The sequence below is a fragment of the Drosophila miranda genome, chromosome XR (assembly GCF_003369915.1).
Source record: "Drosophila miranda strain MSH22 chromosome XR, D.miranda_PacBio2.1, whole genome shotgun sequence".
Taxonomy (NCBI): Eukaryota; Metazoa; Arthropoda; class Insecta; order Diptera; family Drosophilidae; genus Drosophila; species Drosophila miranda.
Genome location: NC_046674.1, coordinates 26732172 through 26757985, shown reverse-complemented (window position 1 = coordinate 26757985; position 25814 = coordinate 26732172). Strand labels below are relative to the sequence as shown.

Here is a 25814-nt window from a genome sequence, read left to right as displayed (position 1 = left end):
GCGGAAGGGGGTGTGGCGAAATTTTGAAACAAACTCGTCTCGGTCCGATATATTAGGAGTGTGGATACCAAATTTGGTTGCTCTAGCTTTTGTAGTCTCTGAGATCTAGGCGCTAATGTTTTACTCTAAGCAAAGCCGCCTATGCTACGTGTGTGTTAGAGAGAGACAGGGCGAGAAAAAATGAAATTGTTTTCTTGATGCTGGCTATAATAATAATACGATCCAATACACATTCCGCAGTCTTAAAGATATGGTCATTCTCTACAATTCTACGTTTGGTTTTCTCATATCTTTAAAATTGTGGATGCCACAGATTTTCGTCCTTTGTGGGGGCGGAAGTGGGCGGGGCGAAGTTTTGAAATATTTTTGTAGCAGTGACATATCACAGAAGTCTGGATCCAAAACATCGTTGCTCTAGCTCTTATAGTCTTTGAGCACTAGGCGCTGAAGGGGACGGACAGACGGACAGACGGACGGACGATCAAGAATATATATACTTTATGGGGTCGGAAACGATTCCTTCTGGACGTTACACACATCCACTTTTACCACAAATCTAATATACCCCAATACTCATTTGAGTCTCTCCGCCGGACCGATAGCGTACCGTAGCCGTCACCGTCACCCCGTCGACAGACGCCCTGGAAGAGAGATTGGCGATAACCCCCGCCATAGGCAGCGGCCCCGTTGCTGTTGGGTAAATGGAATCGACTTTGGTTTTTTTTGTTTCATTTATTTTGTAACGCTTTCATTTAATTGCTAAATAACCTAAAATTCGCCGTAAACTAAATGGTTTTCACTTCATAAAAATGTAATTTACTATATAAAAATACACAGTTGTGTTGCAATGGAAGCATAAATAGGCATGTTTCAGCATGTAACAAAATTCATGTACAGTTGTGTTCGATCCTGATCGGTTGTTGTCTTTTCTCGTTGCTGTCTTTTGTGCGGAAGAAATCTATGAACTATCTTGGTATATAGATTGTATGATTACATAAATAACGAACAAGGCATTGTAGTATATAATAAGTATATTGTATAAATAATGAATAATTCAACTGGCATTCAAAAACTCTTTCATGTTCCTCTCTGATATTGATTATGTGGGTCATTCCAGAGTTCTCTCTCTTTCTCGCTTCCGATTAGCATAGTATTCATTATTACTTTAAAGGGAAGACGATGTGGGGCGTAAGGCGTAGAGTAAAGGGTTCCATTTGATAAGGCCACATATTGACGGTCGTACGATTTTGTTTTGTGTTTCTGTGCTTGTTTGTTGTACAAAGGATTGGGGGATGCTGGGTGAATGGGCGAGGGCGAGGGCGAAGGCGAAGGCGAAGGTGAGGTGTGGCTTGACTGTGTTGATGTTCGTGTTGATGCTGATGCTGGAGCTGCTTAGGGCAGTAGGCTGGACTGAAGCTTCTGCTGGTAGTCCTCCACGGCAGAGCTCAGGCGGTTGAAGACGGGCAAGCGCGGCATCTTCTCCTGCTGCATCGGCGTGCTCATGCTCTTCTGCAGCATCTGCTTGGCCTGTCCTCCCAATCCGCTTCCGCCTGGGCTGCGGCCTGCTGCTGAGCGCGGGCCTCGTCCGCGTTGTGCACAAAGTGGCAGCGCGGCCCGTAGGGGCAGAAGCCGACGCTGTGGAAGGTGCGGCAGTACTCTGTCTTGTACTTGGGATGGCGCTGCAGGTTGCGCAGCTCGTGGAAGCCGTGCGCGAACTGGCACTTCTCTCCGTACTTGCACTCGCCGGCCTCCTCGAACGGGCGGCACAGCTCCGTCTTGTAGCTGTAACACACAAACGAAGGGAAAGAGTAAGTCACATGTAAGGCACGTCTGGCGCATAATAAAAGATCTGACAGATCTGGGGGGGGGGGCACTCACCGAGATATGTTCATGGGCTGTTGGAGCAGCGGCTCCAACTGTGTGCGCTGGAGCTTACGGTGCAGATTCATGTTCCCCAGATTCTCAATGATGGTCACCAAGGAGGCAACACCCTGCTGCTGCTGCTGTTGCTGTTGCTGCTGTTGTTGGATCTGCTGCTGGTGCAGAGGGTGGCGCTGTTGAGCCGGCTGTGAGATGGTGCGTGTGAGGGCGCCATAGAGGCGGTGCTGCTGCGACTGTGACTGCTCCATGCTGATATCCAGGACGAGTTGATCCGCTGTCTGCTGCTGATGGTGCTGGTGCTGCTGTTGCTGCTGTTGCTGCTGCGGCTGGTGATGATCGCTGGCCACCTACGAATGGGAGAGATACGTTGAAATCAATTTCCATTGCTGCTTGGGGATACGTAACGCGAATGTTTCGCAAAAACTCAAAAGACTCAAAAGGGATCGGATGATAAAGAGAGAGGGCGAACGAACAAGGGCGAAAGATGGCGACGAGTAGCAAAGACACGGCTCAAATGGTGTTGGATACTTTTACTTTTAACTTGACCTATAAGCAAAAAAAAACCACCCACACACACACACACACAGAGACACATTGGTCTAGCGGCAGCGAGTGCAGCAACAGCGCTATTTCGGTAAGCAGCGACTGAGGCAGAGGCAGCGACAGCGCACCACTTGCAGCGTGGGGATATTGCAAGAGTCACCAATGCTTATAATTTTGCACACATTAACCAACGACACACGGACACAGGAACACACGAATACACTCCCATACCGCTGCTGGACAAAGGGCTGTGGGGGGCCACCATTGGCCACCAATGGGAGGGTGGGGTTACCTACTTGCTCCTTTGTTGTTCCGTTTTGCTTATCCTTTATCCTGAACTATTCTCTGTTGGACTTGACTTTATTTTTGTTATCGGAATCGAATTTGAATGTGGAATATCTACATATTTTAGAGTTGTGATCACTGAATGTCACAGGTCACTGTGATAGATAAATATAGATACAATATAGTATGTGAATTTGTACGTGGAGCAGGACCCTTTGATTCCGATATCAAATCGAATATTTTAGACTGGTGTTTTCCAGTGCAGACCCGATCCTAATGATCTGCATGTTCCTAATGTGGGTGCTGTTATACATCTACACGCATCCAATTGTCTACAACGCCTGGTCAGACTTCACTCTGAAACACTAGTCATATTCTGGTCGGCAAACAATGAAACTACTAAAAAAAAAATAGACGCAATCAAAGAACAATGATATTTACTGTTTTATAATCAGGACGAACCAAGTTACCAACTAGACAGGTCCAGAATTTTTTGGTAAGCTCCACGGAAGAATGCTAAAACCGTAAACATAACAAATATTCAAGGTTATCTTCAAAATTATTATGTCGGAGAAAAACCTTTAAAAAAAACACAACATTTTTCATTTATGTAACTCTGAAAAAGCAATTAATTTCAACAGTTTCAATTTTTTTGTATAAATTTGTAAACTTTTAATAGCACGGTTTTATTATATGTTCTTCTTTCTTGATCGGCGTATTCGAATGAATGTGTGTTGGCATATCGATACTTGTCCTCGACAAGTATCAAGTATCGAGTACATTGGTATTTCTTATAATACTATCGATGAGTAAATCTTAAACTAATATTCAAATCTTATAAACTAATATTCATATCTTACATTCGGGCAACCTGACTACAGATCGCCCACGATCTACACATTAAGGCATACAGTTGGTTAAACATTTCTTATTCGGTATTGTCTTACTTAACATACTATTTCATCGATTAACAACATGAGACCATGGTTTTATCCTTACACTCTACCCAGGGTTTAAGCCTTGCTGGTTCTAATATACTTCGGAATGGCATTTGCGTCAACTGACAGTCCTCAATGTCGACAACCTCATAACGATCATTATCCAATACTCTATTGGTGCGAACTTCTTATTGATCCCCGGTGTTGTGTCCACATGCCGGACTGCTACATAGTCACTAGGTTCATACTTTAATGGGGCTCTATGTTTATGGGCATACATCTTCTCATTTCTTTTCTGCGACAACCGTATGTTCTCACTTGCTATTTCTCTTATAGTTTCCAACTCTCTAAGTTCTGACGCTAACTTCTCCTCTAGGTATTCGGTTAATTCATCTACAACGGGTCCTTTCTGGGGTATTCCAAATAACAATGTGCTAGGTGTCTTTTTCGTACTGCTGTTAACGGAGTTATTAATGGCGTGCTCTACCTTGCTCATCAACCTATACCAATCGGCTTGCTCAAGGGGCTCTGACAGTTTTCCTAACATAGGAGTAAGAACACGATTCACCCGCTCCACTTGGCCATTCGCCTGCGGTGCACCTGTAGCTACCTTAATGTGCTCTATCCCTCTCTCCTGCAGAAAACTAGAGAACTCTAACGAGGTGAAACAGGTCCCACGATCTGATATTATCCTAGTAGGGCGACTATAGAAATCAAAATATTTACTTAAGGCATCCTTCGCTTCCCGCGTGCTGGTACTATTAACCGGGAACAATTTGACAAACTTAGTGAATGCATCTATTACCACAAGGAGGTGTTTTCGCTTAGATCTAATACTCGGCAACGGACCCAAATGATCAACATGTAGGGTATGAAAAGAAACACACGACTTTGGGATACTATGGAGCGTTCTGTTATGGATTGTTTTAGGCATCGAGTGTAGTATACACGGTAGACAGTTTCTGATGAACCTTGCCACTTTACTTCTCATTGACGGAAACCAGTAGGTCCTCAAAAGGTCACTCACGCACTTCTCTGCGGCCAGATGTCCTAGTTTTTCGTGTGACCGCCTTATCAACTGCTCTTCCATACACATTGGTACATAGAAACATAGTTTGTTTTCACAACTCCTCTTGTAAACAATACCATCTATCATTTCAAAATCTACTTCAATTCCATCCTCTAGCATTTTTCGAATCCTAACTACTTCCTTGTCTCGCATCTGTTCTGTTTGCAATATCAAATCAACATCTTCTGGCGTTGCACCTACTACCCCAACTATCAATGATTTTAGTAATCTTTCCTCCTGAAACTCTAACTTGTCCCTCTCTACTGTATCCTCAACACATTTTTTCTCTTTATCTGAATTCCTACTACTAATGTACTTTACTCCCCCCACCACATCGTTAACGCTTCCGCTACATTGGCTCAAATCTCTAATTTCAATCTTCCATCCATCCTCTTCCCTATATTCACTATTCTCTATGTTATCTCTACAATCAGCACCAAGGTTCTCTCTATCATCAGACTTCCACCTATTTCCCAATCTACTTCCTACTGCACTTGATTCTCCACACTCAATCGCAGGGTTCTGTACGGTACTACTACGCTCTCTATTGATATTTAATTCTCTACACTTAATCACAGGGTTCTCTACGGTACCTCTATGCTCACTACCAGTGTTGTCTCTACTTACACTATTCCTTGTATATTGCTTTCTACTCTCATCTTTTTCTAAATTAGACTTTTCTAAATCGTATTTGACTCTATAACCATCCTCTAACATATTCGTCACTTGATCTTGTCTGCTCAGCGCATCAACGTGCGCCATACTGGCCCCAGGTCTGTGCATAATGGAGTAATCATAGTTCTCTAACTCTAGGGACCACCGTGCTATCTTAGGACTAATTGACTTTCTGGTTAACGTCTGTACTAACGAATTACAATCCGTGATTATTTTGAAGGACCTATGCTCCAAATATGCTCTAAAACGCCTCAATGCATAAATTATAGCCAATGTCTCTAGTTCGAAACTATGATAACGTGATTCTCTTTCTGTTGTTTTGCCGGAATAATAGGACACAGGGTGCATCTTCCCATCATATTGTCTTTGCATCAGTATTGCGCCATAACCGTATGAACTTGCGTCTGTATGTAATTCCGTTTCTCTATTTGGGCTAAAAATGGCTAATACCGGAGGATTTGCCAACGCATTCTTAAGAGTTTCAAACGTCTTCACCTGTTCTCTATTCATGGGAAACGGACCACCTTCTTTTAACAACTGCACCAAGGGCTTAGCTGTCGTCGCAAATGACAACATGAGTGCAGTGCTTTTACATTTTGAGGGACTGGGTATTTTTTCAACTATTCCGTTTTGATTAACTTTATACCCCAGGAAATCGATGTTTCGATTGACAAACCTACACTTTTTTAGATTTATCTCTAAATTTTGCTCGCTAAACCGAATGCATAGTCTTTTTAATATATCCATATGTTCTTCAACTGTTTTAGTCGCTACTAATATATCATCCATGTACACTACAATGCTTTTGTTCCTAATAAAGTCTCTCAAGAGCTCCGAAATAAATCTCTGAAAAATAGCGGATCCATTTTTTAACCCAAAGGGCATTCTCAAGTACTCATACTGTCCTTGCGGTGTCACAAACGATGTATACGGAACTGATTTTTCTTCTACGCCTATTTGATGATACCCACTTTTCAAATCTATAATGGAAAAACAGCACTTGTTTTCTAAAAACTCAAGACAGTCCTCAATAAGGGGCAATGGGAAATTATCTTTAACAATTCGTTTGTTCAGACCACGGTAATCGACACACATTCGAAGTTCTCCTGATTTTTTTTTTACTAGGACCAACGGGGAAGCATAAGGAGACTCATTATGACGGATTAATTTCTTTTCTAACAGATCATCTACTACTTCAGCTACTTTCTCTCTCTCATGGTAGGATAAACGACGCGGAGTACAATGAAATGGTGTTGTTTCTGTTACACGAATCTGCATCTGATACTTTGGTGGTGCTTTAAAGTCAAATTCTTTGTGTAAATAGTATGTCTTAATAACTTCCCTACACTTTTCTGCAAGAGTGAGGCCAAATTCGAAACCTACGTTAATATGTTCCTCTTCATCAATCTCTACCGACGCACAAAAGTTACTGAATTCGTCGCCTTGATTCATATTCTCGATGGCCATTTTGTCATTTCTTGAGTTTTCTTGTGTCTGATTTTTAAATGGATTAGAACGATTGATTAGCTCGCTTCTTTCTGATTGATTACCATCTAACTTATCATATAGTCTTATGTTAATATTATTTTTACGTTCGGTGAATAAAGACGCGCAGGTTAAACTAATAGCTTTTTGCTTTAACGAACTTAATGATGTGTGTTGCTTCGCATTGATATTTTTCGTATGAACTAATTTTACTTCAATAACTTTAAGGGCATCGCGTCCCAACAATACCGGCAAAGGCAGCATGTTATCATCTACGATGTTTAATAAAACGATATATTTCTTTGTGCAAAATTCAATATGGCACTTAAATTTTCCCCATATGGGAATTGGTTGTCCTCCTAGTCCATAGTATTTCCTAACTTCAATATAGGCTTCAACTATAGCCGACTTCGGTATCAAAGACTTATGAATAAAACTTACGGGGCACCTGTATCAAATAGACTAAAAATACTGACGCCTCTTTGTTCACCAAACGGAAGTCATAAAGTGATTAACTGGACAGCCGCAAAATCGTCGTTGTTTTTTTCTCCTGGTCGCTCCTCATCTTGAACTGCAGCTACCCTAGTGGCCATCTTTCGTTTCGGGCACTGCGAATATAGGTGGCTGGTACTCCAACAGTTAAAACATGCCCCATCCGGTCTCTTTGGCTGACTGCATTTCTTCATAACGTGCCCAAATTGCCGACAGTTGTAGCAACGCAATGCGCCACCACCTTGCTGCTGCCCAACTGCCATACTCACATTTAGTTTTCCCTTTGTCATACCTTCGCTACGAATTGCTACGACGCCAGGAGCTCTTCTGACCTTATCATAGGTGACCATCTTGTCACGCAACTCGTTGAGTGTGCTGCAATATAGCATGGATGCTGCCATGCCCGTCTTGTCCTGCAGTCCCTCTACGATGAATTTGACCACATCGCTCGTGGCCATGTCTGCTTGCGACGCTATGCTGCACATTGCGACGAAATATTGCAATGCGCTTTCATTATTTGCAATTTTCCGTGCCTCCAGTCGCTTTCCAATGTCCCACGCTGTCACTTTCTGCTCAAAGACGTTGAGCAATTCTGCTCGCATCAATTGCCAAGTCAAAGGCGCCACATGGTCGATGTACGCCTTCGCCGATCCGCCTAGCAGCCGCTTCGCTAATATCCAGCATTTGGACTCGGATACACCATGGAAATTCATAATGTCCTCAAAGTTACTTATCCAACTGGTTACAGCCTGGTCGTCATCTCCAGAAAATGGACGCATCAACGCCTCAATGTGTGTCAAGTCGATGCAATCTCTCGGCGTTTCCAACTCCATAGCCTCTTTCTCCGTTTTCAATATGCTTAATTTGAGATCAGCTAAGCGCTTGCGAGAAACGTACAATTGTTCCAACTGCTGCAAACGGCGCGATTCTTCTTCGTATTCATCTGATCGCATGGTCAATTTCGAACAAGCGTTGTCTTGTCGCGGCATGAATGCTTCTCGCTTTTACTGCGTGTTGTGCACTACGGTTGTCTCTATCTATCTCGCGCTCAACCGGGACTGCAAAAATGTCTGCCTGCATAGTCTCGTCTGCGCTTGGCGCCGTATTTCCTAGCTCATGCGTGTCTTCCATGATTTTTTTCACTGCTGTACGTAATTGGTGTATGTTGGCATCTTGATCAAAATATACGTTATGTCGCTACGCAATATGTCGCTAAGTTCACTTTTGGTTTTCGCTCTTATGTCTGCATTGTTCATCGCAGAGTTTTTTTTTTTTTTTGGGCAAACCCCACACCTGATATGTAAACTTTTAATAGCACGGTTTTATTATATGTTCTTCTTTCTTGATCGGCGTATTCGAATGAATGTGTGTTGGCATATCGATACTTGTCGAGGACAAGTATCGATATATCGAGTACATTGGTATTTCTTATAATACTATCGATGAGTAAATCTTAAACTTATATTCAAATCTTATAAACTAATATTCATATCTTACAAATTATACATTTTTTTTGCATCGGCTGCAAATTGGCACCAAAATTCGTTGATGCGCCAGCGAAAACTTTAATGTACTTTTTATAACCGATACTCAAAATGAGTATTGGGGTATATTAGATTTGTGGTAAAAGTGGATGTGTGTAACGTCCAGAAGGAATCGTTTCCGACCCCATAAAGTATATATATTCTTGATCAGCATCAATAGCCGAGTCGATTGAGCCCTGTCTGTCTGTCCGTCTGTCCGTCCCCTTCAGCGCCTAGTGCTCAAAGACTATAAGAGCGAGAGCAACGATGTTTTGGATCCAGACTTCTGTGATATGTCACTGCTACAAAAATATTTCAAAACTTCGCCCCGCCCACTTCCGCCCCCACAAAGGACGAAAATCTGTGGCATCCACATTTTTAAAGATACGATAAAACCAAAAACGCAGAATCGGTGAGGATGACCATATCTTCTACAGTGCAAAATCTGAACCAGATCGAATAATGATTATAGCCAGAATCAAGAAAACAATTTCATTCTTTCTCGCTCTGTCTCTCTCTAACACACAGGTTTCATGGTCGGTTTTGTCAATTGCAAAATATGAGTTCAAGGATCTCAGAACCTATAAGAGCCAGAGCAACCAAATTTGGTATCCACACTCCTGTGATATCGGACCTTGACCGTTTCGTGGCCAAATTTCGCCACACCCCCTTCCGGCCACGCAAAGGACGAAAATCTGGGGCATCCACAAATCTCAGAGACTATTAAGGCTAGAGTAACCAAATTTGGTATCCGCACTTCTGTTAGATCTCACTATAAAACGTATATCTCAGAAATTCGCCCCACCCCTTTCCGCCCCCACAAAACACGAAAATCTGTTGCATCCACAATATTGCACATTCGAGAAAACTAAAAACGCAGAATCATAGATAATGACCATATCTATCAGATTGCTGAATCTGGATCAGATCGGATCATTTTTGTAGCCAAAAGCAAGAAATCAATTTTCAGTGGCTACGCAGCGCCCGACGTCACGCTCAGACTGATTATCTGTCTCTCTCGCACGCACTCTTTGTCGTGTCGTTTAATATTAGCGGCGTCTGCCGGAGGAGAGCCATACTGACTTAGTATCGGGTATAACCGTAGAGTTGCGGTGTCCGCAGCAACTCACAACGTTCCCCCTCGTTTCTATTAATATCGATGTTAAAAATATAGAAAAAGTATTGATAAGGTTCATGATGCATTATAATTCGAATAGATAAAAAACAATAGATTTTTTCGTATGTCGAAAATTGTGCTTTTGTAAGCTAGGTTGGCCGTTTGACTTTTTTTTTAATTTTTCTCGTTTTGTACCAATTTTAAGTCTGCTTCAACTTTTTGTTTTTCCTTGGCTATATCTTTCGTGATAGGGACAGTTGTGGCAACCGATTGGAACCAGAATTTGTATTTGCAAAACAGCCTGAAAGTATACCATAATTTATAAATAAATCCACTCTTGAAGTGGCTGCTACGAAACCATGCAATTTGCCTGCTACGAAACTATTTAAGGTGCTGGCTATGCAACTATGCTCTTTGGGTGCTATGAAACTCTGGAAGCCGGCGCCTATGAAACTATGAAAATGGCTGCAATGACGCAACTGAAGCTTCTTGAACCTGCTGCTACTTGGACCTTGGCTCTGATGCTATGCTATGCTACTTTCCCAGTCGGTCAATTGTGGCGTTTTGATACCTCAAGATCCTGTCTGATCGTTCAGGTGCAAATGCCTTGTGGCGGGAACCGAATGGTTTGGAAATAACATAAAAAAAAGGTTTGCAGAGCTTGCAATCGGTGTGCCGGACGGTCTCTCCGCCGGACCGATAGCGTACCGTCGCCGTCACCGTCACCCCGTCGACAGACGCCCTGGAAGAGAGATTGGCGATAACCCCCGCCATAGGCAGCGGCCCCGTTGCTGTTGGGTAAATGGAATCGACTTTGGTTTTTCTTGTTTCATTTATTTTGTAACGCTTTCATTTAATTGCTAAATAACCTAAAATTCGCCGTAAACTAAATGGTTTTCACTTCATAAAAATGTAATTTACTATATAAAAATACACAGTTGTGTTGCAATGGAAGCATAAATAGGCATGTTTCAGCATGTAACAAAATTCATGTACAGTTGTGTTCGATCCTGATCGGTTGTTGTCTTTTCTCGTTGCTGTCTTTTGTGCGGAAGAAATCTATGAACTATCTTGGTATATAGATTGTATGATTACATAAATAACGAACAAGGCATTGTAGTATATAATAAGTATATTGTATAAATAATGAATAATTCAACTGGCATTCAAAAACTCTTTCATGTTCCTCTCTGATATTGATTATGTGGGTCATTCCAGAGTTCTCTCTCATTCCAGAGTTCTCTCTCTTTCTCGCTTCCGATTAGCATAGTATTCATTATTACTTTAAAGGGAAGACGATGTGAGGCGTAAGGCGTAGAGTAAAGGGTTCCATTTGATAAGGCCACATATTGACGGTCGTACGATTTTGTTTTGTGTTTCTGTGCTTGTTTGTTGTACAAAGGGAAGAGCATGTTTTTATAAAAAGAATTATCGTATAGTAATAACCAAAAGCTGAGGGTTTCAGTTACGTCTAAGTTTAAGTATAAATACAGAAAAAAAAAAAAAAACAGTAATTTATATTGGTTTGTTTACATAGTATCATTATGTGGTAGACCTTTGCACTCTGCCGTAACAAGTGGGGATTGATTGGGTAGATAGTAATTAAATACAAATAAATAATTAATGCCTTTTTTTTGTTGTTTTGTTTTTTCACTCTTTCTCAAGACTATACATAATTTGTGTGTTTTCTGTATTTGTTTCATATTCATATATAATATATTAATGATAAGGCACTTTGAGAATTATATACCCCCCACATTTGATTGATCAACGAGCGCGCTCTCTCTTTCTCTATCTCTCCATCTCTCTCTATTCCTCTCTCTGTTTTGAATTTTTTTCGAATTATTCCGCTGCTATTGTTTCAAATTGTACAAAAATATAATACCACTGCCACTGTGAAATCATTCGAATTAATATAAATAGTTAAATATTGGATTGTTGTGATTGGTTTTGAATGGGACAATGACAAAAAGTAAAAATAAGGATTCCAAAATTATCTATCCTTTCCTTCGCAGGAGCGTAAGGTTTTGTGGTTTTTGGGCTGGCTGGGGCTTGCGGTCTCGTATAAATAATATAGGGGCTGCTATTCTCTTCTCGCGTAACACTAACAATTATAATTATATAACTGCACCCAAAATAAGAAATCAAGAAAAATATATAAAATATATTAATTTAAATAAAAATATATAATAAACAAAATGATTCTTTCTGAATATACCATATAAAAAAAACATAAAATTATCAATGTTCAATGTGTGAGTGTCAGTGTGGTTTTTTTTTTTTTTTAATTCCATTTAATTGCTCGTATTTACAACTTATTTTATACTTAAAGCAAACTATATTAAAGGCTAGGCTATGCAAGCCCAACATGTGTGGTACGGCCGTGAAGCAATGCTTCACACATGTGCAGGCTTCGTTTAGACTAACTGGACTCTTGTCTGGTGCTCAACAGCGCGCAGTTCCCTCATAATGGTCGCCGCGAAGCAGCTCGTCGCCTCCCAGTTTTCCGGGGACAGGAGCATGCACGGCACCAAGCTCTGCTTGACTACGGCTCCACCCAGCGCTTCTTCTAGCCGCTGGCGCTGCGCTGCGAACCTGCCACACGAAAATATCGCATGCTCGGCATCCTCCTCCACGTAGTGCCCGCACCAAGAGCATTCTGCGGAGTCCGCGTGCCCGAAGCGATGAAGGTAGCTTCGGAAGCAGCCGTGACCACTGAGGAGCTGAGTCAGGTAAAAGTTGACCTGCCCGTGCTTCCTGCTTACCCACGCGTCGATGGACGGGATAAGCTGGTGGGTCCAACGCCCCTTAGTGGTCGTGTCCCAGCGCTGTTGCCACCTTCTGAGACTCTCCTGTTTGCACGCCATGCGTACCTGCCTTTTCGCCGCCGCGTCCATTCCTCTGCCATGTGTTTCCTGGTAGTATGTGGACCGTTCCTCCGCCAGGAATTCCAGGGGTGCTATGCCCGCGATCACGTGTGCTGCCTCGTCCGAGACCGTTCGGAAGGCACTGGTGATCCGAATCGAAGAGAGGCGGTGCGTGGCTGCCAGACCCCGTGCGTAGCTCGCTGTTCGAAGGGCCTTTGCCCAGATTGGCGCCGCATATAGCATCACCGATCTCGTGACACTCGTTGGCAGTTGTCGCCGCCATTGCTTTGGTCCTCGGGTGTTTAGCATTAGCCTCGAGAGCGCACCGTTGGTGGTCGCCGCCTTCGTGCCCATGTAGGCCAAGTGCTCCCGAAAGCAGAGACGTGTGTCCACCAGGACACCAAGGTATTTGATAGCGCGCTTAGACGAAACCAGAGTACCTGCCACTGAGATGTTGGCCGTCTCGACTTTCTTCCGGCTGGATACCAGCACTGCCTCTGTTTTGTGGGGTGCGAGTTCGAGCCCGACCAGGTCCAGCCACTGTTCAATGCGCGCTATCGTTTGGCTGCAGGTCGTTTCCACGACGGACAGGTCTTTTGCCACCACTAGGACAGCCACATCGTCTGCAAAACCCACCATGTGTACTCCGTGGGGGAGGCTGAGTCGCAAGATGCCGTCATACATTGCGTTCCACAGAGTGGGGCCAAGCACTGAACCCTGCGGGACGCCTGCCGATACCTCGTATTCCTCCGTGCCAGCCTGCGTGTCGTACAAAAGCAGCCTTCTCTCAAAGTAGCTTTGTACCATCCGCTGTAGGTACCTGGCTGTGCAGCTCCACCTCGCCGTGTTGAACGCGTTCTTAATGTCTAGAGTGACTACTAGGCAATACTCTTTCCCGCCGCCTTTCCACCGAGTGCCAGCAATTGCACCGGAGGCAATGTCCACCACCTTACGAACGGCGTCTATCGTGGATCGGGCCTTGCGAAAGCCGTATTGGTGCGGTGAGAGGTCGCCAGCCTCCGCGATGGAGCGTTCCAGTCGCGCGCAAACCACCTTCTCAAGCAGTTTACCCGCGGTGTCGATCAGGCAGATAGGCCTATACGACGACGCTGTACCCGGCGGCTTGCCTGGCTTGGGAATAAGCACTAGCTTCTGTATTTTCCACCGAATCAAATCGAATCGAGTCGAATATCGAGTAGTGCTCGTTCGATATCGATAGTCTTTTGATGAACAATTGACAAAAATCTGTTTTGTTCTTCTATGTCTTTTGTTTCAATTGTGATTGGGTCTTTTTCTTTTCTTTTTGTTTCGTTTTTGTTTTGTTTTGTTGCATTGCAGAGGACTGCAAGAGGTATATCATCGTTAATAGCGTTCGCCAGTGGATTGGCATTGGCGCTACTGTTACTGTTACTGTTATCGTTATCGTTATCATTATCATTATCGTAGTCTCGTAATCATAAGTATGTATAATTTATATAAAAGTTTATCAAAAAATATCAACTCATATCGCAGTATGTACACAACGTTGCTACTACATAATTTAGCAGGATAATAAATTAAAGAACCTACTCGGCTCTCGGCTCTCGGCGATCCGTTTTGGATTGGATTGGAAGACAACTTTACGGTCCAACGTTATATATAAAATATATATGTATACATATATATATGTATTCATGTACATATATTTTGTATATATATGTATATGTTTTGGAGCTGGCAAAAACCCTCTAGCTGAACCCTCCGCGAGGGTGCCGGCTGGGCAATGGACACTGCATTATCCCGGGCGAGGATAATGCACTGTCGCTTGCCTTGCCCGGGGTAATGCAGTGTCTAGCTAAGGCTATGGTCCATCGTCTTCCCGATCTAAAGTCGGGGGAACTGAACCAAGGCCATGGCTAGAGGTGCCTGGCGGCCAGGCATAAAACGCTAGGGGGTGGTCCCCCCGAAAAACATTAACAGGTATGGACCTTCGGGCCAAATATGGAGGTAGATAAGGAGCAAACACGGGTTGGGATGTCAACCCAAACGTCGGTGGAAAGCGTGACTGCTACCACCGGCGGGCACGGGGAGGAGCAATCCTCTCTGCGTGTCGCCAGCGGTCACACCTCGGGCATGGCGGGAGCAGGTCATGTCAGTTGTAATACTACTGCCACAAAAACGACGCGTTGCAGGTTGAGCCGCGCGGGTGCCGTTGTCGATGCAGACTCGGACCTGGAGAGCGTGCTAAACCTTAGCAAGACCGAAGAGGAAAGCCTTCTCCGCTCGCCGGAACCAGGTACCAGCTCCCTGCGTAGGGAAGGGCCGAAGTGTTCCAGGGAGGGGATGAAGGCAAAAGCTCAGTATAAGGCGGCCCTCAAGTTACTGAGCCGGCTCCAGGGCAAGGCGGATATCTCCCAAGAGGAGAAGTCCAAGCTAGCCTGGGCTGAGCAACGGGTACAGGAGGGCCGCGAATACTACGCGCAGCTGCCGCAGATGAAGGCAACAAACGGTGGATTCGCCAACAAGGTGGAGGAGATGTTGGCCACCAAGAGGCAACGCTCGATCGAGAGTGCTGCCAAAGACACTCCGGCGAGCAAGCGGCAACGCGGGCCCAAGGTGGCCACCCCCCAGCTGAAGACGAGGAAGCCGAGGCAGAAGGCCATGAGCGAGGTGTCCAAGAGACATCTCATTGTGGCCTTGATCGATCGCAGCGATGAGAACGGGAAGATGACGGCGGCGCAGTGGAAGTTAGTCCACGCGCAGCTCGTCGAGGCACTGTTCTCGCGAATGGAGGAGGACCCTAGCGCTCCCATGCCCACGTTCGATGGAGCGGGATGGCTGAACGGGGTCAAAATCCTCAAGTGCAATGACGACCCAACGCGGCAGTGGCTGGTGCAGAAGGTGCCCCTACTGGAAGCTCTGCGGGAGCGGGCCAAGCTGGAGGCCATACCAAAGGCGAAGGTGCTCTTCCCCATTGCTGTCCAGGGGGAGCGAGCACTGAAGTTGCTGCAGAGGCAAAATCCGGACGTGCCAACGGCTGATTGGAAGGTTCTGCATGCCCACTACCCAACGAGGGGGGCCAGCACGTGATCCTCCAGATCAGCAAGATGGCGGAGGACATCCTGTATCCCAAGTTCGGGAAGATGGCGTGGGGCGTAGGTAGCGTATACCTACGGCTGAAAAAGCGCCACCCCGAGGATAAAGATGCGCACACCCTCCAGGCAGGCGAGGTCGAGAAGGACCTAGGTCTGGAGACCATAGTGGAGGCCGCCCAGGGTCTTGCGCTGGACGACTCGGAGGAGGAGGAAGACGGTGACGGTGACCTGACAATCATAGTCAACCCGTCTTGTGAGGTTGAGTTAGCCACCCATGACACTAAGGGTGCTGCAACTCAATCTCCATAAAAGCAAGGTAGCGTCGGCGGAGCTCCTCATTGCCATGGAGCAAGGGCCCGCCGACATAGCTTTAGTCCAGGAGCCGTGGATTGCGTCAGGCAACTCTGTGGCCGGACTAAAGTCCTCAAATTACAGCCTTCTCTACTCAACATCGGTAAGCAGGAACAGAACCGCCGATCTCGTACGGAAGGGAATCCATGCTCATCTTATGTCTCATTACAGCACGGATGACCTGATGGTGGTGATGCTGGAGAGCGAGGAAAAGCGCCTAATGGCAGCTTCCTGCTACATGGCACACGACAGGCCCGCCCCGCCGGAAGAACTTAGGAGTCTGGTGACAGAAGCCGGCTCCAAAAATCTCCAACTCCTCATCGGTGCAGACGCCAACGCCCATCACAATGTGTGGGGAAGCCCTGACACCAACGATAGAGGTGAGTCACTCCTAGACTTTATCTTATCCACTAACTTAGATGTAGAAAACGTGGGGGAGGAACACACCTTCGTGGGTCCCACCTCGTCAAACGTGCTAGACCTAACTCTTGTCACGGGAAAGAGTACCTTGGTATCTGACTGGGGAGTCCTCGAAAGACCATCCTTCTCAGACCATAAGTACATTCAGTTCAAGTGCGAATTCAAACACTCTTCGAAGATAACAGTCTATAGAAACCCCCAAAACACAAACTGGGTAAAGTTTAAAAAAACTGTTACTTCGAAGCTCGCGAATCCGGGCTCAGTGAAATCCGCGGAGGATATAGAGAAGTCCCTAAAGACCCTATCCAACGAGTTACTGAACGCCTACCATGCATCGTGCAAACCCTCGAGAACGAAGAGGAGGTCCAAGCCACTCTGGTGGAACCGAGATCTCTCTCTCCAAAGGAACAACCTCAAGGAATTCTTCAAGATCGCCAAACAAGCGAACGAAGAGATTGTCAATGAGGAATATAAAATCCTACTTAGGAGCTACAAGAAGGAAATACGTAAGGCACAAAGGAACTCGTGGAGAAACTTCTGCTCCAACATTGAGAAAGTGCCCGAAACCGCTAGGCTCCGGAAGCTGCTCTCAAAGCAGCCCACAGTACAGAGCCAACTAAAACTAGACAACGAACAGTGGACAGAGGGCAGTAAAGAAGCCCTAACAGCACTAATGGAGGCGCACTTCCCTGGATGCACCGAGGTCACTGACGCCAAGGAGCATCAGGACCTAGCAACTGAGGAACAGCACCCCCCAATAGGTCTGTTAACCACTAAGAGAATCCACTGGGGCATAGACTCCTTCGCGGCCATAAAAGCACCAGGATTGGACGGGATATTCCCAGCCATGATGCAGTTGACCAAAGAGGTTATTACCCCATGGCTCTTCGCAATATACTCAGCATGCCTAAGTACAGGCTATATCCCCATCCAATGGAGAACCTCGAGGGTTGTCTTCCTCCCTAAGGCAGGAAAGTGCAGCCACGTGAGTCCCAAGGATTACAGACCGATAAGCCTTACCTCCTTTCTACTAAAAACACTAGAAATGCTGTTGGATTTACACATCAGGAATGAGGTAGGGGGACTGATGTCAATAAACCAACACGCCTACACCAAGGGGAAATCAGTGGAGACGGCACTACACTCGCTAGTAGCCACCATCGAGAGCGCCCTTCACAGCAAAAAGTATGCTTTGGGAGCATTTGTGGACATCTCAGGAGCATTTAACAACGTGGCAACAACCGCAATAACAAGTCGCCTAGAAGTGAATAACAGGGTGCAGGGTGTACTGCAATCAACGTCTGGATCAAAAACCTCCTAAGTTGTAGACGGGTGCAATCGGAGTGGGGCACCGCTTCCATGGTAAAAGGGGCACACAGAGGCACACCTCAAGGTGGAGTCCTATCGCCACTACTGTGGAATTTGGTGGTCGATGACCTCATTAAGAGATTTGAAAGGAAGGCCCCAAAAATAACAGCCTATGCAGATGACATAAGCATACTTATTACGGGTGTATGTCCATCGACCCTCAGCTCCATAATGGAACGTACACTCAGGGAGATACGTGAGTGGGCGGAAGAGGTAGGACTCAGTATCAACGCGGACAAGACGGACCTCATCCTCTTTACCAAGAGGTACAAGGTACCGATATGGACCCCCCCGAAAATTGACCAAACTAGGCTGACTCCAAAATCACAGGTGAAATACCTAGGCACAGTACTGGACAGCAAGCTGGCATGGAGGCCCAATGTAGTGGAAAGGGTGAAGAAGGCTACCATTGCGCTTTATGCATCCAAGAAGATGCTCAGCAGCACATGGGGCCTGTCACCTGCTCTAATGCACTGGGTCTACATCTCGGTGGTGCGACCAACTCTGCTGTATGGAGCCTTAGTGTGGTGGCAGGCTATTGAAAAGAAGACATACCATAAGCTTATGGAAAAGACTCAGCGACAGGCTCTGCTCTGTATTACAGGGGCGCTGAGGTCAACCCCAACAAAAGCACTCGAAACTATACTCGGAATCGACCCCCTGGACATTCACGCTCGCCTGATTGCGGGAAAGGCAGCACAACGCCTTATAGCATCAGGAAACCTATCCATATAAGGATACGGGCACAGTTCAATTGGCAGGGACATGACCAGATCAACTGATTACATGACCCCCCAAACTTGCCTTGACGTCAAAACAACCACATCTTTGGGACCTGAAGACTGGAAAATATATATATACACAGACGGCTCCAAGATGGAAGGAGGAGTAGGAGCGGGCCTATACTGTACAGACCCTGAGATAAGGCTGTCGTATAAGCTACCGGACCAATGCAGCATATTCCAGGCAGAAGTTTTTGCCATCGGGAAGGCAGCGGAGGTCGCTCTCCTAACAGAACGAGCACACGATGCGGTCAACCTATTCGTCGACAGCCAAGCGGCGATAAGATCCATGCAGTCGTCCGCGGTCAGTTCCAGAAGTGTCTTGGCGAGCAGGGAGGCATTAGACATCCTAAGCAGACAGACAAGGCGATCTAGAGAAGCAGGCTAGAGCACAGACTGATAGCAGGTGGAGGAGTACCACCACCTGCAGAACCTCGAAGATAATGTGCAAGGAGCGCACCGAGAAACTTAGCCACTACCTACTGCACCTACCACGAAAGGACTGTAGATTGCTAGTGGGGATACTAACAGGTCACTGTCTGGCTGCTGCACATGCAGCAAAGCTAGGCATCACCAACAGAGACAGTTGTAGGAAATGTGAGGAACCTGGGGCTATCGAAACCCTGGAACATCTCATCTGCAACTGTCCGGCTCTCTCAAGGGCAAGGAGGAGATACCTGGGCGCCCCAGTGTTGGCATCACTGGAAGATGCCTCCAAAAGGACGCCACAGGAACTGCTGGCCTATGCTAAAAACACCTCGATTCTCGGGGACTTTTAAAACCACATTAACACTCCCGCGATGGTTCATACACCCCCCCATCCGGATAACTAAGGGCCATATTGGCCTATGCGTGGCCCCGCTGAGGGCCGTCCGGGTTAACCTAACCTAACCTAACCTATATGTTTTGGATTGGATTTTGATACATTGATCGGATCGATTGATAATCGATTCTCAATACGACCGATCGCATGTAATAACTAGTACAATTTTTGCATAAATATTAAACAAGAGCAAAAGTGCCTGGGTTCTAATGGGTGTGCGGGTCCGCGAATAGGTCCTATAAATGCAAGACCGAAGATCTGTATACAGTCGCGTGCGTGTATACAAGTATTATTTGTTTTGTTTTCAAGATCAGATTTCGGGCGAAGGCGAAGGCGAAGGCGAAGGTGAGGTGTGGCTTGACTGTGTTGATGTTCGTGTTGATGCTGATGCTGGAGCTGCTTAGGGCAGTAGGCTGGACTGAAGCTTCTGCTGGTAGTCCTCCACGGCAGAGCTCAGGCGGTTGAAGACGGGCAAGCGCGGCATCTTCTCCTGCTGCATCGGCGTGCTCATGGTCTTCTGCAGCATCTGCTTGGCCTGTCCTCCCAATCCGCTTCCGCCTGGGCTGCGGCCTGCTGCTGAGCGCGGGCCTCGTCCGCGTTGTGCACAAAGTGGCAGCGCGGCCCGTAGGGGCAGAAGCCGACGCTGTGGAAGGTGCGGCAGTACTCCGTCTTGTACTTGGGATGGCGCTGCAGGTTGCGCAGCTCGTGGAAGCCGTGCGCGAACTGGCACTTCTCTCCGTATTTGCACTCGCCGGCCTCCTCGAACGGGTGGCACAGCTCCGTCTTGTAGCTGCAACACACAAGCGAAGGGAAAGAGTAAGTCACATGTGAGGCACGTCTGGCGCATAATGAAAGATCTGACAGATCTTGGGGGGGCACTCACCGAGATATGTTCATGGGCTGTTGGAGCAGCGGCTCCAACTGTGTGCGCTGGAGCTTACGGTGCAGATTCATGTTCCCCAGATTCTCAATGATGGTCACCAAGGAGGCAACACCCTGCTGCTGCTGCTGCTGTTGCTGCTGTTGTTGGATCTGCTGCTGGGGCAGAGGGTGGCGCTGTTGAGCCGGCTGTGAGATGGTGCGTGTGAGGGCGCCATAGAGGCGGTGCTGCTGCGACTGTGACTGCTCCATGCTGATATCCAGGACGAGTTGATCCGCTGTCTGCTGCTGATGGTGCTGGTGCTGCTGTTGCTGCTGCGGCTGGTGATGATCGCTGGCCACCTGCGAATGGGAGAGATACGTTGAAATCAATTTCCATTGCTGCTTGGGGATACGTAACGCGAATGTTTCGCAAAAACTCAAAAGACTCAAAAGGGATCGGATGATAAAGAGAGAGGGCGAACGAATAAGGGCGAAAGAGGGCGACGAGTAGCAAAGACACGGCTCAAATTGTGTTGGATACTTTTACTTTTAACTTGACCTATAAGCAAAAAAAAACCACCCACACACACACACACACAGAGACACATTGGTCTAGCGGCAGCGACTGCAGAAACAGCGCTATTTCGGTAAGCAGCGACTGAGGCAGAGGCAGCGACAGCGCACCACTTGCAGCGTGGGGATATTGCAAGAGTCACCAATGCTTATAATTTTCCACACATTAACCAATGACACACGGACACAGGAACACACGAATACACTCCCATACCGCTGCTGGACAAAGGGCTGTGGGGGGCCACCATTGGCCACCAATGGGAGGGTGGGGGGTACCTACTTGCTCCTTTGTTGTTCCGTTTTGCTTATCCTTTATCCTGAACTATTTTCTGTTGGACTTGACTTTATTTTTGTTATCGGAATCGAATTTGAATGTGGAATATCTACATATTTTAGAGTTGTGATCACTGAATGTCACAGGTCACTGTGATAGATAAATATAGATACAATATAGTATGTGAATTTGTACGTGGAGCAGGACCTTTTGATTCCGACATCAAATCGAATATTTTAGACTGGTGTTTTCCAGTGCAGACCCGATCCTAATGTTCTGCATGTTCCTAATGTGGGTGCTGTTATACATCTACACGCATCCAATTGTCTACAACGCCTGGTCAGACTTCACTCTGAAACACTAGTCATATTCTGGTCGGCAAACAATGAAACTACTAAAAAAAAAATAGACGCAATCAAAGAACAATGATATTTACTGTTTTATAATCAGGACGAACCAAGTTACCAACTAGACAGGTCCAGAATTTTTTGGTAAGCTCCACGGAAGAATGCTAAAACCGTAAACATAACAAATATTCAAGGTTATCTTCAAAATTATTATGTCGGAGAAAAACCTTTAAAAAAAACACAACATTTTTCATTTATGTAACTCTGAAAAAGCAATTAATTTCAACAGTTTCAATTTTTTTGTATAAATTATGCATTTTTTTTGCATCGGCTGCAAATTGGCACCAAAATTCGTTGATGCGCCAGCGAAAACTTTAATGTACTTTTTATACCCGATACTCAAAATGAGTATTGGGGTATATTAGATTTGTGGTAAAAGTGGATGTGTGTAACGTCCAGAAGGAATCGTTTCCGACCCCATAAAGTATATATATTCTTGATCAGCATCAATAGCCGAGTCGATTGAGCCCTGTCTGTCTGTCCGTCTGTCCGTCCGTCCGTCTGTCCGTCCGTCCGTCTGTCCGTCTGTCCGTCTGTCCGTCCCCTTCAGCGCCTAGTGCTCAAAGACTATAAGAGCTAGAGCAACGATGTTTTGGATCCAGACTTCTGTGATATGTCACTGCTACAAAAATATTTCAAAACTTTGCCCCGCCCACTTCCGCCCCCACAAAGGACGAAAATCTGTGGCATCCACAATTTTAAAGATATGAGAAAACCAAAAACGTAGAATTGTAGAGAATGTCCATATCTTTAAGACTGCGGAATCTGAATTGGATCGTATTATTATTATAGCCAGCATCAAGAAAACAATTTCATTTTTTCTCGCCCTGTCTCTCTCTAACACACACGTAGCATAAAGGCTTTGCTTAGAGTAAAACATTAGCGCCTAGATCTCAGAGACTACAAAAGCTAGAGCAACCAAATTTGGTATCCACACTCCTAATATATCGGACCGAGACGAGTTTGTTTCAAAATTTCGCCCCACCCCCTTCCGCCCACACAAAGGACGAAAATCTGTTGCATCCACAATATTGCACATTCGAGAAAACTAAAAACGCAGAATCATAGATAATGACCATATCTATCAGATTGCTGAATCTGGATCAGATCAGATCATTTTTATAGCCAAAAGGAACAAATCAATTTGCACTGGCTACGCAGCACCCGACGTCACGCTCAGACTGATTTTCTGTCTCTCTCGCACGCACTCTTTGTCGTGTCGCTTAATATTAGCGGCGTCTGCCGGAGGAGAGCCATACTGACTTAGTATCGGGTATAACCGTAGAGTTGCGGTGTCCGCAGCAACTCACAACGTTCCCCCTCGTTTCTATTAATATCGATGTTAAAAATATAGAAAAAGTATTGATAAGGTTCATGATGCATTATAATTCGAATAGATAAAAAAAAATAGATTTTTTCGTATGTCGAAAATTGTGCTTTTGTAAGCTAGGTTGGCCGTTTGACTTTTTTTTTAATTTTTCTCGTTTTGTACCAATTTTAAGTCTGCTTCAACTTTTTGTTTTTCCTTGGCTATATCTTTCGTGATAGGGACAGTTGTGGCAACCGATTGGAACCAGAATTTGTATTTGCAAAACAGCCTGAAAGTATACCATAATTTATAAATAAATCCACTCTTGAAGTGGCTGCTACGAAACCATGAAATTTGCCTGCTACGAAACTATTTAAGGTGCTGGCTATGCAACTATGCTCTTTGGGTGCTATGAAACTCTGGAAGCCGGCGCCTATGAAACTATGAAAATGGCTGCAATGACGCAACTGAAGCTTCTTGAACCTGCTGCTACTTGGACCTTGGCTCTGATGCTATGCTATGCTACTTTCCCAGTCGGTCAATTGTGGCGTTTTGATACCTCAAGATCCTGTCTGATCGTTCAGGTGCAAATGCCTTGTGGCGGGAACCGAATGGTTTGGAAATAACATAAAAAAAAGGTTTGCAGAGCTTGCAATCGGTGTGCCGGACGGTGTCTCCGCCGGACCGATAGCGTACCGTCGCCGTCACCGTCACCCCGTCGACAGACGCCCTGGAAGAGAGATTGGCGATAACCCCCGCCATAGGCAGCGGCCCCGTTGCTGTTGGGTAAATGGAATCGACTTTGGTTTTTTTTGTTTCATTTATTTTGTAGCGCTTTCATTTAATTGCTAAATAACCTAAAATTCGCCGTAAACTAAATGGTTTTCACTTCATAAAAATGTAATTTACTATATAAAAATACACAGTTGTGTTGCAATGGAAGCATAAATAGGCATGTTGCAGCATGTAACAAAATTCATGTACAGTTGTGTTCGATCCTGATCGGTTGTTGTCTTTTCTCGTTGCTGTCTTTTGTGCGGAAGAAATCTATGAACTATCTTGGTATATAGATTGTATGATTACATAAATAACGAACAAGGCATTGTAGTATATAATAAGTATATTGTATAAATAATGAATAATTCAACTGGCATTCAAAAACTCTTTCATGTTCCTCTCTGATATTGATTATGTGGGTCATTCCAGAGTTCTCTCTCATTCCAGAGTTCTCTCTCTTTCTCGTTTCCGATTAGCATAGTATTCATTATTACTTTAAAGGGAAGACGATGTGGGGCGTAAGGCGTAGAGTAAAGGGTTCCATTTGATAAGGCCACATATTGACGGTCGTACGATTTTGTTTTGTGTTTCTGTACTTGTTTGTTGTACAAAGGATTGGGGGATGCTGGGTGAATGGGCGAGGGCGAGGGCGAGGGCGAGGGCGAAGGCGAAGGCGAAGGTGAGGTGTGGCTTGACTGTGTTGATGTTCGTGTTGATGCTGATGCTGGAGCTGCTTAGGGCAGTAGGCTGGACTGAAGCTTCTGCTGGTAGTCCTCCACGGCAGAGCTCAGGCGGTTGAAGACGGGCAAGCGCGGCATCTGCTCCTGCTGCATCGGCGTGCTCATGCTGTTCTGCAGCATCTGCTTGGCCTGTCCTCCCAATCCGCTTCCGCCTGGGCTGCGGCCTGCTGCTGAGCGCGGGCCTCGTCCGCGTTGTGCACAAAGTGGCAGCGCGGCCCGTAGGGGCAGAAGCCGACGCTGTGGAAGGTGCGGCAGTACTCTGTCTTGTACTTGGGATGGCGCTGCAGGTTGCGCAGCTCGTGGAAGCCGTGCGCGAACTGGCACTTCTCTCCGTACTTGCACTCGCCGGCCTCCTCGAACGGGCGGCACAGCTCCGTCTTGTAGCTGCAACACACAAACGAAGGGAAAGAGTAAGTCACATGTAAGGCACGTCTGGCGCATAATGAAAGATCTGACAGATCTGGGGGGAGGGGGGGGGGGGCACTCACCGAGATATGTTCATGGGCTGTTGGAGCAGCGGCTCCAACTGTGTGCGCTCGAGCTTACGGTGCAGATTCATGTTCCCCAGATTCTCAATGATGGTCACCAAGGAGGCAACACCCTGCTGCTGCTGCTGTTGCTGTTGCTGCTGTTGTTGGATCTGCTGCAGGTGCAGAGGGTGGCGCTGTTGAGCCGGCTGTGAGATGGTGCGTGTGAGGGCGCCATAGAGGCGGTGCTGCTGCGACTGTGACTGCTCCATGCTGATATCCAGGACGAGTTGATCCGCTGTCTGCTGCTGATGGTGCTGGTGCTGCTGTTGCTGCTGCGGCTGGTGATGATCGCTGGCCACCTGCGAATGGAAGAGATACGTTGAAATCAATTTCCATTGCTGCTTGGGGATACGTAACGCGAATGTTTCGCAAAAACTCAAAAGACTCAAAAGGGATCGGATGATAAAGAGAGAGAGGGCGAACGAACAAGGGCGAAAGAGGGCGACGAGTAGCATAGACACGGCTCAAATGGTGTTGGATACTTTTACTTTTAACTTGACCTATAAGCAAAAAAAAACCCCCCACACACACACACACAGAGACACATTGGTCTAGCGGCAGCGACTGCAGAAACAGCGCTATTTCGGTAAGCAGCGACTGAGGCAGAGGCAGCGACAGCGCACCACTTGCAGCGTGGGGATATTGCAAGA

The 25814-nt window shown here is 46.0% G+C and overlaps 3 protein-coding genes and 1 long non-coding RNA gene across 4 annotated transcripts; 1 reads left to right on the top strand and 3 right to left on the bottom strand.

Annotated features, from left to right (window-relative positions):
- Positions 1-1164: 1164 nt before the first annotated feature.
- Positions 1165-2884, bottom strand: LOC117186532 (protein TIS11-like). Its single transcript, XM_033387456.1, has 3 exons — positions 2721-2884; positions 1879-2228; positions 1165-1782 (listed from the first exon to the last, which is right to left on the bottom strand). Exons 2-3 carry the CDS (start codon positions 2127-2129, stop codon positions 1500-1502), a joined length of 534 nt encoding a protein of 177 aa, XP_033243347.1. The 5' UTR covers positions 2130-2228; positions 2721-2884; the 3' UTR covers positions 1165-1499.
- Positions 2885-2975: 91 nt separating this feature from the next.
- LOC117186543 lies at positions 2976-11621 on the top strand. Its single transcript, XR_004471560.1, has 2 exons — positions 2976-3205; positions 10260-11621. It is a non-coding gene; the product is annotated as an uncharacterized LOC117186543 (long non-coding RNA).
- An 8188-nt stretch (positions 11622-19809) lies between these two features.
- On the bottom strand, positions 19810-21589 carry LOC117186537 (protein TIS11-like). The gene is made up of 3 exons (XM_033387464.1): positions 21408-21589; positions 20577-20914; positions 19810-20483 (listed from the first exon to the last, which is right to left on the bottom strand). The coding sequence occupies exons 2-3, from the start codon at positions 20822-20824 to the stop codon at positions 20201-20203; spliced, it is 531 nt and encodes a 176-aa protein (XP_033243355.1). The 5' UTR covers positions 20825-20914; positions 21408-21589; the 3' UTR covers positions 19810-20200.
- Positions 21590-24536: 2947 nt separating this feature from the next.
- LOC117186525 (protein TIS11-like) lies at positions 24537-25493 on the bottom strand. Its single transcript, XM_033387444.1, has 2 exons — positions 25123-25493; positions 24537-25018 (listed from the first exon to the last, which is right to left on the bottom strand). The coding sequence occupies exons 1-2, from the start codon at positions 25371-25373 to the stop codon at positions 24736-24738; spliced, it is 534 nt and encodes a 177-aa protein (XP_033243335.1). The 5' UTR covers positions 25374-25493; the 3' UTR covers positions 24537-24735.
- Positions 25494-25814: the final 321 nt, after the last annotated feature.

What these genes read in the sequence shown, in the direction of transcription:
- LOC117186532 (XM_033387456.1), bottom strand. Translation starts at nt 2,129, where the DNA reads ATGGAGCAGTCACAGTCGCAGCAGCACCGCCTCTATGGCGCCCTCACA. An exon ending in CAGCCCATGAACATATCTCG is followed by an intron (nt 1,783 to 1,878) that starts GTGAGTGCCCCC and finishes TGTGTGTTACAG; the next exon opens with CTACAAGACGGAGCTGTGCC.
- LOC117186537 (XM_033387464.1), bottom strand. Translation starts at nt 20,824, where the DNA reads ATGGAGCAGTCACAGTCGCAGCAGCACCGCCTCTATGGCGCCCTCACA. An exon ending in CAGCCCATGAACATATCTCG is followed by an intron (nt 20,484 to 20,576) that starts GTGAGTGCCCCC and finishes TGTGTGTTGCAG; the next exon opens with CTACAAGACGGAGCTGTGCC.
- LOC117186525 (XM_033387444.1), bottom strand. Translation starts at nt 25,373, where the DNA reads ATGGAGCAGTCACAGTCGCAGCAGCACCGCCTCTATGGCGCCCTCACA. An exon ending in CAGCCCATGAACATATCTCG is followed by an intron (nt 25,019 to 25,122) that starts GTGAGTGCCCCC and finishes TGTGTGTTGCAG; the next exon opens with CTACAAGACGGAGCTGTGCC.